Source organism: Mastigoproctus giganteus, chromosome 14 (assembly GCF_048544385.1).
Source record: "Mastigoproctus giganteus isolate SK-2022 chromosome 14, ASM4854438v1, whole genome shotgun sequence".
Classification (NCBI taxonomy): domain Eukaryota; kingdom Metazoa; phylum Arthropoda; class Arachnida; order Uropygi; family Thelyphonidae; genus Mastigoproctus; species Mastigoproctus giganteus.
Window position 1 is genome coordinate 37,806,453 of NC_143588.1, and position 17,013 is coordinate 37,823,465.

General features: G+C 36.2%; 1 protein-coding gene across 9 annotated transcripts in view; it reads left to right on the forward strand.

The window, feature by feature from the left end:
• The window catches only part of LOC150075069 (paired amphipathic helix protein Sin3a-like), a 718,000-nt gene that overhangs the window by 180,157 nt on the left and 520,830 nt on the right, over positions 1-17,013 (forward strand). For all 9 annotated transcript variants that reach the window (XM_090389145.1, XM_090389146.1, XM_090389142.1 and 6 more), the window contains one exon: positions 4,457-4,645. In XM_090389145.1, the coding sequence (XP_090245271.1) occupies positions 4,457-4,645 (189 nt within the window). The remainder of the gene's footprint in view (positions 1-4,456; positions 4,646-17,013) is intronic.

Genomic DNA, 17,013 nt, shown 5'->3' on the forward strand with positions numbered 1-17,013 from the left:
CTCTTGGGTTACTGCTACCCATATGCAGTACTTTGCATTTCTCAAAATTAAACTTCAGTTGCCACTTCTCAGCCCATCTGCCTAACTTTTTCTAGATCCTGTTACAGTAGCATACTATCTTTACTATCATTAACAACCCTGCAAACCTTGGTATCAACTGCAAACTTGGACATTAAACCTGATATACCTTCATCGATATCATTAATAAATACACAAAACAACAATGGTCCCAGCACTGAACCCTAAGGTTCTCCACATTAGTTCATGTAGAGCAGTGTCCATTGATTACCACTCGCCGACTGGGGTAGCCAGGTGGGTAAAGTGTTTGCCTGGCAACCCAAAGGTCGCGGGTTCGAATCCCACCTTGGGCTTGGATCAGAGTAAAATGCAAAAACTTTGGGAGGTGCATTATGACTACAGAAGCCGATGTGCCAACAACTTACAAAAAAAAAAAAAAAAAAAAAAGATTACCTCTTTCTGCCATCTCCTACCACCTTTATCCATTGCAGTAACTCGCCCTTAATTTCATACCACTACAATTTGTTCAGTAGTCTTCCATGTGCAACAGTATTAAAAGCTTTCCTGAAATCCAAGTATATAGTATCAAAATTATTTTTTGCATACAGTTCCTCTGTGACTGCATCATAGTATCCAATCAAATTGGTCAGGCAAGACTTCCCCTTTCTAAAACCAGGCTGTGTACGAGCTATAACTGAAGTCTTGTCTAGATGATCCTGCAGTGCTTCTTTAACTTGTGCCTCCATTAATTTTTCTGCAACTGACATTATACTCACAGGTCTATAATTACTTGTGTCAGCCTTTGATCGTCCTTTGTGAATTGGGGTCACATTTGCACATCTCCAGTCTATGGGTACCACCCCGGAGTCCAAGGAAACTCTCATAATTATGGCTAAAGGTTTGCTTACTTCCTTTGCTGCCTCCTTTAATATAACTGGATAGATCCCATCCACCCCAGGTGACTTTCTTGTGTTTATCTTCAACAATTTCTCCTCCACTTTACTCTCAATTATTAAAGATTATCTAGCTTACTGCCAGAGTTGAATACACCTCTGGCATTCCCCTTGCTGAATAATTCCTCATGTGTGAATGTCGATGCAAAATATTCATTTAGTTTGTTAGCTACCTGAGCAGGATCATCGATATCAGATGGACCAATCTGATTCATCCCCTTCCTTCTAGAGTTTACATAAGTAAAGAACTCTTTGCATCCCTTTCTCGTAATCTGCCTTCGCCTGCCTGACCTCCTTTGTAACTTGGTTACAGATCAACTTATATCTATCACAGGCTTCTGTGTCACGTGTTAATTTATATGTGTCCCATGCATTTTTTTCTCTGCCATATGTCTCATTAGTTCATCTGACATCCATTTAGGCCTAAAACTTGAACAATATTTCTTAGTTGGTATGTAAAGCCTAGTAGCTTCCAAGATAAGTTCTTTGAATGCTTCCCATTTTGAATTTGCTGTTGGTAACATTATCAGTTGGTCCCACTATATAGAATTTAAATACTGTCTGAGACCACCGTAGTTGCCTTTGCGAAAGCAATAACCCTTCCCTTTTGCCCTGATGGTAGTTACCTCTTTGAGTAAATTCCACTTCAGCACACTGTGATCACTGCCACCTAGTGGTTCCTCTATCTGCAGATTCTTAATGCATGAAGAATCACTACTGATAATCAAATCAAGAGTATTACTCCCTCTAGTTGCCTCCCGAACATGCTGATGTAGAAAACGATCATCCAATAAATCCACAAAAGCCTTGCTAGATCAAGAGTGACCAACCCACAAATTCCAGTCAATATGTGGGAAATTAAAATCCCCCATTATAAGACTCTCTGATTTACTGGCCCACTCTATTTCTCTATACAGTTTCTTATTATACTCATCAAAGTCATTAGGCCTATAGCACACTTCTACTCTCAATTTTTATCTCCCAATGCTTATGTCACACCAAACTGACTCGACACTGCACTGTCAAGCGATGTCGACTGGCTTCACTTCCTTGGACTTTATGTGTTTCTTAACTAATAGCATAACCCCTCCTCCCCTCCTGTCCTGTCTATCCTTTCTATACACATTGTATTCCCCAAATTCCAGTTCCGCATTCCTTATATCTGTGTGACACCACGTCTCTGATATCCCAACAATATCTGCCTTTGATGTTTTGAGCAATACCTCAAATTCATCAAATTTATTTACCAAACTCCTAGCATTGGTGTACACGCAGGTATACATGCACCTGTTTCTATTCTTGGCTACCCTAACACAACCCATGTGTTTACTTGTACCGCAATGACTTCCAGCAGTCTCTGAAATATCCTGCATCTTGTTTTCCAGGCTTCTGCTCTTTCCAATAGAAGCAATGCAAGAAGCACTTTCACGTCTGCTAGTGGCTGATGTTAATCTATTAGTCCTTGTATCCCCCAAAGCTAGCAGTTTTCTGACCCGCCTAACACTGCCTCGATAGCATCAGCAATCGAGGCATTCTTAGTTGGTATGAAAGCCCAGTAGCTTCCAAGATTAATTCTCTGAAGGCCTCCCATTTAGAATTCACTGTTTTTAACAACATCAATTGATCCCACTGTATAGAATTCAAAACTGCCCAAGACCACTGTAGTCACCTTCATGAAAACAAAAACCCTTCCTTTTATCCTTTATGGTAGTTACTTCTTTAAGTAAATACCACATTAGTAGACTGATCGCCTTCATCTAGTGGTTCCTTTATCTGCATATTTCTGATGTATCCGTCATCACTGCTGATAATCAGATCAAGAGTATTACCTACTCTGGTTGCCCATCGAACATGCCGCTGTAGAAAACAATCCTCCAATAAATCCACAAAAGTCTTGCTAACATGCAAGTGCCCAACCCACAAGTTCCAGTCAATATCTGAAAGTTAAAATCCACATTTTAAGACATTGTGATTTACTGGCCCACTCTATTTCTCTGCACAGTTGTTCGTTGTGCTCAGGGTAATTAGGCCTATAACACACTCCTACTTCCATTTTTCCATTCCTAGTGTTTATGTCACACCAAACTGACTCAACATTGCACTGTCCAGCCCTGCCAACTGGATGCATTTTGTTAGATTTTATGTGTTTCTTAACTAACAGCATGAACCCTCCTTTCCTACCCTGTATATCCTTTTTGTACACATTGTATTCCCCAAATTCCAATTGTGCATTGCTTATATCTGTGTGACACCATGTCTATGATATCCCAACAATATCTGCCTTTAATGTCTTGATCAGCACTTCAAATTCATCAATTTTATTTACTATACTTCTAGCATTAGTGTACATGCAAGTATACATGCACTTGTTCTTAGTCTTAATTACCCTAACACAGCCCATGTATTTACTTGTTCCATGATGACTCCCAGCAGTTCTTGAAGCCCCCAGCAACTTGCTCTCTAGGCTGCTGCTCATTACAATAGAAGCAGTGCAAGAATCACTTTCGCCTCTGCCTGCAGCTACTGTTAATCTTTTAGTCTGTGAATTTCCCCCAAGCTAGCAGTTTTCCAACCCACCTAACACTGCCTCGATAGCATCAGCAAATAATAAGTAAGTGTGTCACAAACATATTATAATAAAAATATAAATTTATTATAATGAATAATAAATGTGAAAATGTTACTGCATGTAATAATGTTTTGGTGCTTATTTTATTGTATTTTTGGCTATATTTTAATTATGAGTCTTAAAATTTAATTAGATATATAATGTTAGAATTAAAAAAAAATATTATAATTAAATAAAACAGTCGCTGCTCTTTAACAATTTATTATTGGGAAGGAAATTGTGAGTATATAACTATTAAATTAAATTAGGAAACACGTGACCACCAAAATAAATACTGCAAATTAATTAATGCTGTCAAGGTTGTTGGAGTTAGGGGAAAGGCAAGGTGCTGTTCTGTTAGATTCTATGAAATGAACCTAACTGTCCCAATAAAAAAAAAAAAAATAATAAAATAAAATAATACAAACATAAAAATAAGAAAATAAAAGAAAAAGGAGGACTAAGGCAACAGTCGCCCTCAGAGGCTTGCTGAAAGACATAGTCGGTCACACATGCAACAATGTGGGCTATTAAAATAATAACACAGTCCCACAGAAAGAAACAAAGATCCTACAAACACTTTCCCTTCAAGGGGCAGTGGCACTTGTGAACTCAGAAAAGGGTGTCATTTAATAACCATTAAATTACTTAAATAAATTAAATTTATTCCTCAGAAGATGTTGCCTGCAGCATATTTTAAATAAGTAATATTTAGTTATTTAAAGATATTTAAAAAAATAAAAAATTCTGTTACTAATAGTAGTAAACATTTTTTTATTTATAATACTGTTTAGCCATAATTATCACTTGAAACATTTTTTGAGATTTATGTTTAAAAAATTTATTTATTTTACTTAATTCCTTATGCACAAAATAGCAATCATCACATCATATTCCTGTAACAAGCAACCAAACACATCATTCCACGCACAGCCAGCATTCATACCATCAGAGTTCTCCAGCTCATGGTCCTTCTACATCACCAGGTGTTCATAGTCCAAGTGCTCCACAAGCAAGCCAACCAGTGGAATTTAATCATGCTATTAATTATGTTAATAAAATAAAGGTAAGTATTGATTTGTAGTTGAATTCAGTATTTACATTCTTAGATTATAAATTAAAGAAATCTCTCTCTCTCTCTCTCTCTCTCTCTCTCACCTCCCCATCCTCTTGGAAACTTAAGCTTTTCAGCCTGCAGACAGAAATCCTCCCATCAAAAAGAACCACTTTACAGACACAGCATGGATATGTTATTGTTTAAGTTTCCTTTCGGTACCTTCTTCAGCATTACTCTGAGAACTACGAGTAATTTTTCAGTTTTATCTTTAAAAACAAGTGCAGTTGTCTATATTTTCTATACGTTAAAAAAAGAGAGAGAGGGGAATTTATGAAAGTTTATTGAATAACACTAACATCAAGTAAGAAATGACAATATTTTCGCTTCATTGAAATAAATTCCTTCTACAAATGGAAGTTTTCCTTCTGCTCACTGTTTACAACAAACAAGCAGATAGAATGTTACCACTCTCTCAGTAAAGTTGAACTGTCTAATTTATGTTTCACAAAGTAAAAGTTTGGTTGAGTTTTATCCTTTTTAAGTTGTGTTAATAGCAGTTTTACTCTTTCTTCTTTATCAAAGAGGATGAACTCTGTTTAAAATCCAATACTCTATGAAGTTTACTTTAACTGTCCTGAATGTTCTGTTTACAATAACAGTACAATTAAGCAGCATTTAGGGCTTTACATATGCCATAACTTGCTTTGTTACTTTGTCTCTTTGTTCTTCAACAACGGTTTAAAGGCTTTTAAAGGCAAAACCTTAACTAGTTAATTAGTCACAATTTTTATTAACCATAACCTTGTGTAGCAAATTAACTCACTTTATTGCAGTAGATGAAAACTAATGCAGTAGATTGTCAGTTATCTGGAATAATTGATGTCAGACCTTTTCTGGATAGCCAAATTTTCCGGATCATTGATCATAAAGTAAGATTAAATAAATTTAATCTTACCTTACGATTAAATTAAATAATTAAGATTAATTAAATAAAAAAATAAATTTATAAACCAATCTCGGAAAGCAGAAATCCAGGCATTTTTATACAAAACAGGAAAATGAGAAAGATTTTTAAATGCTCTGTTTTTTCGACTTACCAATAAAGAGCATGGACTGTGCATTCCAGTAGTATTTGCACACACAGCAATTGTAACTCTCCCTTTTCTTATCTTAAAACCTGGTGCAGGCATTTCTCTTGGCGCCTCCGTAGCCAGGTGGGAAGGAGCAGCAGTGCGTAGCACACGCTTCTTGATTAGACCAGGGTTCGAGCCCGTCACCACCAAATACAGAGTATGCGGAAAGGTCAGGGAATGACCACCGCATATTCCCGGAGCAATATGGCCTTAGTTGCTGATGCTCCTAAAAACCAAACAACAACAACAGCATTTCTCTTTTAGTGGCTATGGTTTTTCACGGTAATGCTATCCATTATAAGCCTGTCTCATCAACGTTATAAATGTTTTCTTTCTTGTAATTTGCCATAACTGAAGCAAACTTATGACACTACTGCCGATTTTTCTGCAGGAAGTTTCTTGCCTTGAATATCTAGTTCACATATACTGTGTCTCAGTTTAAAGTTTTTGAGCCAACCTGTGCTTGCCTTAAAATCTTCATTACCTCTTAATTTTCTATTAAAATCTAGTGCTTTTTCACACAACATTGAGCCAGAGACTGGTTCACCTAAACTTTGCTTCTGAAGAAACCGCAAAAAAGTGCACACTCTCTAAAGCGGCATTTTCAGGTTTAAACATCGCCTTTTTCCTGATAGATCCTCCTTCACTATCCATAATCGACACAAATTCTGTTATAGCATTGGAATTTTTCTTTGTGTCATAAATTGTTGAAGTCCCCACATTAAACTCTTTGGAGAGATTTCCTAAATTTCCACCTTTTCTAATTCTATTAATAATTTCTGTTTATTGTTGCAATGTTAAAACTATGTGTTTTCTTTTCGTTCACATTTTTCCGTAAAAAATTGAGAAAACTAATAAATTGCATCGTTTTGGGCTGATATTATTCTTACTGAATCTGGAGCTAAACTAATCTGAAGTTCACTCTTGGTTTCCGAGAAAACCCAGTAGTCTCTGTGATATTTTTCTAAAGCACATTTCTGAAGGTCACATAGAATTCTAGAGGTCACAAACATAAAACAATAAAAACAATTTGTAGTTTTCAGGTTATTGGGCTTTTTGTTTGTAGAATCTGTTATCAACGGGCCATAAACTCGATCTTTCGTTTATTAGAATCAAAATTCAATTTGCGAACATGATCTCTATAACCAGCACTTACTGTATTATCATTAATTAAAAAAAAAAAAAAAAAAAAAAGAGAAGAAAGATCAGCCTTTCAAATTATTCTGGATATCTGACGTTCTACTGTATATATATTAAAAAAAAAAAAAAAAAAAAAACCAGTCTGTCTCAACTTAATTTTATTCTTCAAATGATTCACATATATAATCTGTTGCAAGTGGGAGCATACTTCATATCATATCAATTGTTGCTCCAAGCACTGACATAACAGAGAGTGCAGGCTAACGTTTAATGAACCATGCTTTTGATATCACATCATTAAGCTATACACCGATGAGCCAAAATATCATGAACAGTGAGTCATGCAATCGAAGCAACTGCAGGTGAACTATGGCGCATGTGCGGGTCTGGACACGGTATAAAAAAACACCTGATACTGAGCTCTATTAATCAGCATTACTCTTGTTCTTCAGATGAGAAAGGCAGCGGACTTAAGTGAGTTTGACAAAGCCCAAATTGTAATGGTCAAAGCATATCAGAAACGGAACGACCAGTGGGATTCTCATGGTTAGCACCTACCGAAAGTGGTTCAAGGAGGGGGAAACCCACGAACTGCCGGCAAAGTGTTGGACAACCACGGCTGATCAATGCTCGAGGTGAGTGAAGGCTCTCCTGGATGGTACGTGGCAAAAGAAGGGCAACTGTGGTGCAACTCGCCAGTAATTGGAATGCTGGTGATGGGAGTAATGTGTCACCACACACAGGACATCGAACCCTGATGAAAATGGGCTGTGTAGCTGCAGGCCGCTCCAATTGCCCATGCTAACCACGGTTCATCAGCGACAATGCCTACAATGGGCACGCGAACATCGAAACTGGACCTTGAGTTATTGGAAGAAGGTTGTCTGGTCCAGTGAATCATGTTTACTGTTGCACCATGTGGATGGCCGGGTACATGTGCATCGTTTACCTTGGGAAGTGATGGTGCCTGGATGCACCGTGGAACAAAAACAAGCCAGTGGCGGCGGTGTCATGCTTTGGACGATGTTATGCTGGGTTACCCTGGGTCCAGGGTATCCCAGCAGAACATCACCATTCATATGCCTGGCACTGATGTCTACCACCTACCTAAACATCATTGTTGACCAGGTACACTCTTTCATAGCAACAGGCTTCCCCTCTGGCGGTGCCATCTTTCAGCAGGATAATGCGGCATGCCACACTGCCCAGATTGTTTGAAACTGGTTTGCGGAACATGAGGAAGACTTCCAAGTATTGCCCTGGCCTTCAAATTCCACAGACATCAATCCCATCGACCATCTGTGGTGTGTGTTGGTACAGCAACTCCAATCTGCGGTGTCTCAACAACGGACCTTACAGGAGTTAAGGGATCTGCTGGTTATGTGTTGGTACCAGATACCACAAGACACATTTATAAATCTTGTAGCATCCATGCCTTGCCTGATACAAGCTTTTTTCGCTGCACGTGGAGGACTAACATCATATTAGGTAGGTGGTCATAATGTTTTGGTTCATCAGTGTACATAACATATTATAAAAATCATTGCAATTCATATCTCATATGATTTGCTTTAATAATTATTGCATATTTGAAACAGTAGTATGACACAAGTACATCCTTCAGCTTCACATTAGATTGAATAAATAAATAAATAAATTTACAGCAAGGAAATAGATAACTTATCATTCACTAGATTATTATAGTGATAAGCATATTAGGATTAGTAACAACAAATGATGCTAGGAAGCCAAATGACCTATCCATCCCTTCTAAAACCATTACCAAATATTTTCATTTCCGCTGTTATATATGTTAACTGTTTGCAGTCAGTTTTTATTGTTAGACTTTTAAAATAATTGTTAATCCTGTCACACTTTCTACTTATACAGGTTTTTGTATTTAACATCTATATTACACATTTAAGGAAGTAGATATGACACTGATCTGTTGTATTACTAGCAAATAATAATGTTTGCATGCTCATAGATGACAGTAATGTTGAGGAGGGTTAACAGTGTGTAGCCTTGTCTGTCTGCCTCCCACATCTGTTTTTTTTTTTCAGTAACAGAAACAGTTGTGCTGTGAGAACATATGCAGTTTATCTTCTTTTTATTGCATATACAATGGATTCTGATTATTTGGGCCACTGATTAATTGGGGCAGCTGTTTATTTGGGACAAATCTTAAAGAACAGAACCCAATCGAGAAAATACCCAGTGTTTACTTCGCTTAATCGGGACAACGTGCCGTTTAATCAGGGCAGGACAATAAAACAATTAGCAGTCCCCTGTTTATTGGACTTTTCTGTTTGTGCAATCTATTCTAAATGGGCAGTAAACTCTATCTTACTGCATTTGTGATAATCCAGATAGCTGGAATTCTGTGGGTTATTATGATGAAATGTGTTTACACTTCCATGAAATCTTTAATCAATCATATAAAAAATAAATTTTCAGAATCTTCTCTTCGTTCCTATTTTTAAAGCTTCGTAACTTGTTACTTTATGTGAAACTTTGCATAATTGGGAGAGCCACCTAATCGGGCCAAAATGCACTAGTCCTGATGTGTCCCAAATAACTGGAATCGACTGTATATGTGTGTGTGTGTGTGTGTATATATATATATATATATATATATATATATTTTTTTTTTTTTTTTCCCTCTTGTGTTTTTACTTAGTTCTTGTATTTTTATTGTTAAAATGTTAGCAGACAGAAAGATAGTGTTTGAATCATCTCCCTGACAATTTTTGCTACATACCTGGACAAGAAATTCAGTCGAAAAAAATCCATAGCTTTAATGAATGTATAAATTCTTTTTAACTTTGGTTGTAAGGTTGGTGATCAGGACAGAACTTGGGCTCCACATATGTTCTGCATTATCCACAAACCTGAGGATAATAAGTGAGAAAATTAAAAGTATGGTTTTATAGTACAGGTAATCCTTGTATAACACTGTAGTTAGGTTCCTAAAAAAATCTCGTGTAGTACGAAACCATGTTATACAGGACTAAGAACCAGTACAAAAAAGGAAGGGGTACGTTCCAAGAGCTAACAAAAATGCACCATTTCATCAACAAAATGTTAACCGAACTAACAAAAATAGAACATTTCATTAACAAAATGTTAACAAAACTAACAATTCATTTCATTAACAAAATGTTAACAAAACTAATAAAAATACACAATTCTAGGTTTGTGTATCTTCAGTCTCTTTAAAAAATCATTAACCTGGGTTTGTTTGTTTTTGCTTGATAGATCTTTGTAAATTTCATATGGAACCAATCATTTTTGAAGCTCCCTTTTGAACTTCGGGATCCTTTCAGTGTTGAAGAATCTGAATTCAAAAAATAAGATTGTAATATGCCATTTCCAACAAATCTGCTTCGCCAGCCTCTTTTTCTACCAGTAATTCTTGAACATCTTCAGTAATCATATCTTTTTTTTTTTTTTTTTTTTTTTAGCATCAGCGACTAAGCCTATGCTACTCTGTGTGTTCTGAGGTCGTGTGTTCCATTTTTCAGGATGAAAACCCAAATGTCCTGGGAGAAAAAACATACTACTCTTTCCTGAGACCCACTAACTCAGCCACGTTGTGAAAAAGATTCCTCTTGTCATCGACGGGATTCGACCTTAGATCTTTTCCACCTGGTGTGGGGGTGACAGCAGTTCTACCAACAGTTGATACCCAAGGGGTCTTCAGTAGTCATATCATCAAAACCTTCCAATCCCACCGACTTTCTTACCATTGTTTGGCACATAATGGCCTTTAGCTCTCCTTGCGCCGTAAAACCTCCAACAACAACCTATTGACTTAGCAGGTTCTAATATTGCACTGATTCCATTTTCTGCTGGTTCAACCATGAACTTACTATGGCCATACATTTTTCCAACACATATTTAATGTTGATTGTTTTACATTTTTGAGTGATAAAGCTAAGATTCCGATACAGTCCACAATTGAAAAATGTTTCCAGGCATCCATCACTTTAATTTTCCATTAATTTAATTCGGAATCAATTTTTTCCAAAATCCATTGTAAAGATTTCTTGATGTAATGAATTTCAAAGGTAGATATAATGCCGTGATATAATTAAAGAAATTGTACTAGGTGGTAGGAACACATAACTTCAATGTTTGGATGACTTAAATCTTTTGGATTGCCTGGCACGTTATTCAATAGTGATAAAACGTTTAAATCTAGATTCTTCCACATGTTTAACACTATAGGACTAATACAGGGATTTCCTAACAAAGGAAAAAAATGGGAATTTTTCAATATTTTTTATTTATTTATTTATTTATTTTTTGTATAACAATTAGTGAGTCAAAAGTGGAGATTCACAAAAAAGAGTGGAATTGTTGAAAAATTACATCCAACATAATGGCAGAGTTTTTCCTCCCACAGAAGCTCAAAAATACCATGTTATGTGAGTTTGCCACAATTCTCTAACTGTGTTGGAGCGAAACTATGTTATATAAGTACCGTGTTGTGTGAGGATTGTCGCACTTAAATCAATTGTGTTAGAGCGAAACTGTGTTGTAGAAGTACTGTGTTACATGGGGGATTGCCTGTATAGAAAAAACCCCGCAGCCACATTGATGATTGCTGTTTCTGCTTGACAAAACATATCTGGTGTCCAGAAAAAGCAAGCACGGTATCAGCTATCCTAACTTATCATCTAATACAGGTTGTTCGACATAATGAAGATCTACCAAAAAGAGATCTCCCAAAATCATGACATAAAGTCAGCAGTGATGCTTATAGTTAGGATTCTTACATTGCACGACTTAGTTCATGATTTAAACTTATCTTACTAATATCCATTACTAATATGCTTATCACTATCTAGTGAATGTAAGTTATCTATTTCCTTGCTAAAGAGAAAGCAGAATTTCTTGATTCTAGTTTAGAACACTGGAGATTACATGAAGGAGGAACTGAAATTATAGTATGTCAAAAACATCATGAAATATTTTCAATATATATTTTGTTGTGAAAGATAGCATGTATTTCTTTAAACATATTAATCGTGTTCTGAATGAATTGAGTATTGAATGCAATCATAGTGAATGATGTGAGTATTTATTGATGCCTCAAAATTAAGTTTAAAAGCAGTGTTACTATATAGTAAGACTTTTGTGGATTTATTGGATGATTGTTTTCTACAGCAGCATGTTCGAGAGGCAACCAGAGAGGGTAATACTCTTGATCTGGTTATCATCAGTGATCATTCATGTATTAAGAATTTGCAGATAAAGGAACCATTAGGTGGCAGTGATCATAGTGTACTGATGTGAGATTTACTTAAAGATATAATTACCATCAGAGGTAAAGGAAGGGGTTTTTGCTTCCGTAAAGGTGACTACAGTGGTCTCAGACAGTTTTTAAATTCTCTACAGTGGGACTAACTGTGATGATGTTACCAACAGTAAATTCTAAGTGGGAAGCATTCAAGGAATTAATAGCGGAAGCTACTAAATGTTTTATTCCTATTAAGAAATATTGTTCAAGCTAAATGGTTGTCAAATGAACTAATGGAACTCGTAGCAGAGAAGAAAAATGCATGGGATGCATATAAATTATCAGGCGACACAGAAGCCTGCTAATTTATATGCGAAGGCAGATTACGAGAAATCTTTGGCAAAGGATGCTAAGAAAAACAGCAAGGATTTCTTTACTTATATAAACTCTAAAAGGAAGGGGATGAATTTGATTGGTCCACTTGACATCGATGGTTCGACTGTTGATGATCCTGCTCAGATAGCAAACAGACTGAATGAGTATTTTGCATCTACATTCACACATGAGGAGTTATTAAGGTTTGAAAATGCCAGAAGGTTATCAAATTGTAACAGGGTGCTTAATGATTTTGTAATAACTGAGAACAAAGTGGAGGAGAAACTGTTGAAGTTAAACATAAGCAAGATAGGTAAATTGGATCTATCCAGTTATATTAAAGGAGGCGGCAAAGGAAGTAAGTAAACCCTTAGCCATAATTATGAGAGCATCCTTGGACTCAGGGGAGGTCCCCACGGACTGGAGATGTGCAAATGTATCCCCAATTCACAAAGGGGGATCGAAGGATGATTGAGTAATTACAGACCAGTTAGTTTAACTTCTGTTCTGGGTAAAATAATGGAGTCATTGGTTAAAGATGCATTGCAGGATCATCTAGACAAGACTGCAGCAATAATTCAGACAGCATGGTTTTGTTAAGGGAAAGTCTTGTCTGACAAATTTGATTGGTTATTATGATGTGGTAACAAAGGAACTGGATGCAAAAAATAATTTTGATATCATATACTTGGATTTCAGGAAAGCCTTTGACACTGTTGCATATGGAAGACTACTGTACAAATTGATCTGGTTAGAATGGTATTAAGGGTAAGTTGCTGCAATGGATAAAAGGATGGTTGAGTGGGAGAAGACAGAGGGTGGTAATCAATGGGTGCTGCTCTTCGTGGACTAATGTTATTAGTGGAGTCCCACAGGGTTCGGTGTTGGGTCCACTTTTGTTTTGTGTGTTTTTCAATGATATTGATGAAAGTATATCAGGCTTAGTATCGAAGTTTGCAGATTATAGAAAGGTTGGCAGGGTTGTTAATAACAATAATGGCAGTGTGCTACTGCAACAGGATCTAGAAAATTTGGGCAGATGGACTGAGAAGTGGCAACTGAAGTTTAACATTGAAAAATGCAAAGTACAGCATATGGGTAGAAGTAACGCTAGAGAAAAATACCAACTGTGTGTGGTAATGCACTTAAGGTGCTAGAAAATGAAGAAGACCTGGGAGTAATTGTGCAGTCAGATATGAAATTTTCTGAGCAATGCAGACAGGCTGCCAGGGCAAGTCATGGGGTTTTGTCAATGATATACAGGAATTTTGCTAGCAGAGAAAAGGAGGTGATTGTCCCTCTGTATTAGGCAATGTTCAGGCCATGCCTTGAGTACTGTGTGCAGGTCTGGAATGATGTGCGGAAATTTGCCTTTAGCCAGCGGGTGGTTAATTGCTGGAACCAACTTCTATATGTCGTTGTGGAAGTTGATAGGTTAAATAAATTTAAGGAGGAACTGGACAAACATTTAGAGGGGATTGTTTTGTATTTTTTTTTTTTTTTTTTTTGGCTGATGTTTCATAAGCTCATGCACTTGCTTTCTTGCATCACATGCCAGTACTACTACTACAATGGAAATGCATTCTCATCAGTTCGTCTACTTTGTGTTGTTGTCTTGAAAGAAACATAAGATCCTGAGTGTAATAAAGTTTGATGCCTTTGTTGAGAATGTCTGTGGTGAGCATAAGGAATTGGAATACTCACTGGTCTGCAGGAAGATTTCACAAAATACTGTTGTTTTCTATTTTTGGGAAAAAATCACACAACAAGAAAAACATAATATTGTGCAGCAGTGGGAAAAGAGGGAGGAATTTTTACCAGTGAGAAATAATATAAAACTTGTTCCACAATGGTTGATCCAAAAAAATGATCCTTCTTTCTTTTCACCTTTACTTATAAATCTTGGATTAATGAAGAATACTGTTAACATTGTAAATGAAAAGGAAGTGTAATCTTCTACCTAAAGGAAGTGTTTTACAATTTACCAGATGTGCAAAATTGAACGAAGGGATTTTCATTAGGCCTCAAATAAAGAAACTGCCCAAATATGAAGTATTTAAAACAAAGCTACAGCATATGGAACTAGCAGTTTGTTCTTGAATTTCGTTGAAGAAGGAAAGATGATAATTATCAATCTCTGGAGTCAACTTTCCTGCAATGTAATGAAGCTATGGGTTGTAAAATGTCCTTGAAAATTTACGTACTTCGTTTGCATCTTTGCATCTCAGTTTTTTTAACCCCAAAATTTGAAAGATGTAAGTGACAACTAGGAGAAAACAGCAGGACCTGTTCATTATGCAAAAATGTACTAGTGTTGCTGTGATATGCCATTTTGAGAGAAATTTTCCCTCTTAAAAAACCATTCTGGTTTTTTAAGAGGGAAAGCAAAATGGCTATAAGAATAACTCCATGAATTTTATTTTTATAACCCTCAAGGAGTTATAACACCACATATTTTCGAAGTAAATAGAATATATGTGGTAATATTTTATTTGTTTGATTAAAATATTGAAAACAAATGTCTCATTTTTAAGATACATTTGAAATTAGTTCTTTAGTAAGCCACTAAAATTTCAGTGCATACATACAAACATAATTTAGACATAATTTTACTATTTTTTGAATAAGTAAATTTCATTTTGAATTTGCAACCTTTGCTCTGGAGGTATGATGGGGGGGGGGGGCTTGTTTATAACCACTGTATTCAACTTCACGAAAGCAAAATCCCTTTCCTTTACCCTTGACAGTAGTTATATCTTTAATTAGCTTGCTCGTGGGTGGGAGTGAACATAATATATTGATGAGCGAGCTACTTCAAGTTGTAACTACTTTCAAGGGTAAAACGGTTCCTTTAATGATTTCTGTCATTGCTTATCGAACATGTTGGTTGAAATTAATCCAGAAAAGTCTTGTTGCTGTATTATTTAGGCAATATCTTGAAATTTAGTCTCCAATTTATTTTGATTTATTGGCCCACTCAGTTTGTCTGTATTGTTGTTGTTTGTGGTATTTATTTATCATAGCCTATAACACATTCCTACTCTCATTTTTGTCAACCCATTGCTTTATCATCATCATCATCATCATCATCATCATTATAGGTGGTAGATGGCTTTCATCAACCGGTGAAATACCACCACTTTGCTTATTGGAGGCTTGAAGTGGTGAAACCCATGTTTAGTCTCTAGAGCAAAGTTTCCGGCATCCCCCTCCCCCCATACTTCTCCTTCAACCCTAACCCAAGCACGGTACTAAGTACTATAGGTTCTAATACCTCTCGTGTTTGGGGTTCACATAAAAAAAAAAAAAATCCATCATCATCATCATCAGCCATTTTCAATCCACTGCAGGATGAAGGCCTCTCCAGCAACTTTCCAATTTCTTCTGTTTTGTGCGGTGGCCATCCATTTACTACCCACGAACTCGTGACTTTCATCTGTCCCTCTCCGCTGTTGTCTTCCAGGTTTTCTTTTAGCTCTTCTTGGGTACCATCCTGTTATTTTCTTAGTCCGTCTGTCATCACGTCTTCTAGCTATGTGTCCTGCCCAAGTCCATTTCTGTTCTTTAGTTTTGATAAGAATGTCCTTTATGTGTGTTTGCTGTCTAATCCATTTTTTTTTTTTTAAATCGAACAGTCGGATTCCTAATATAATTCTTTCCATTCTTTGCTGTGTAGTTTTCAGCTTCTCTTCCATTCTTTTGATGAGTGTCCAAGTTTCACTTCTATAAGTCACGGTGGGGAGTATACATTGGTTGATTGTTTTACATTTCAGAAAAATTGAGATATTGCTCCTCAGTATGTGACTATATTTCCTGGATGCTATCCATCCAAAATTTATCCTTCTCTTCACTTCCAGCCATTTACAGTGAAACTTCCCTTTAACGGACAGCCATGGGGAACGAAAATTTGTCCGTTAGAGAGAAGTGTCCGCCAACAAGAAGTCTGAGGGAGAAAAAAAAAAGAAAGAAAAAGAAAAATCGTTAAACGTTTAATGTAAAATGAAATTAAAATATATACAGATTTTGAACAATATTTTTGTAAATAATATACAATTACATACACAAGAGATAAAGAAAAATCGTTAAACGTTTAATGTAAAATTAAATTAAATTATATACAGATTTTGAACAATATTTTTGTAAATAATATACATACAATTGTGCTATGCATATTATGACTTTATGTTAAGAAAAATACATACAGTAATCACTTATTTTCTTCTGCACCCTTTTCCGGCTGATAATTTTGTTTTCAATATTTGTTTGGAGTGAAGAAACCATTGAAAGTTCTTCAGTATCTTCTTCAGCGGCGAAAAACATTTTTAAACGATTGATTTGTATGAGCGCTTCTTCTGTTTTCATCGGTGGTTCATCGTTAATATGTTCTACGACAGAATGACCTCCTTCCATTTCTTCATCCTCATGAGGAACTTCTTGAAAAATATCGATGATAATGTCCTTGATATCTAGAGCACCATCTTCTG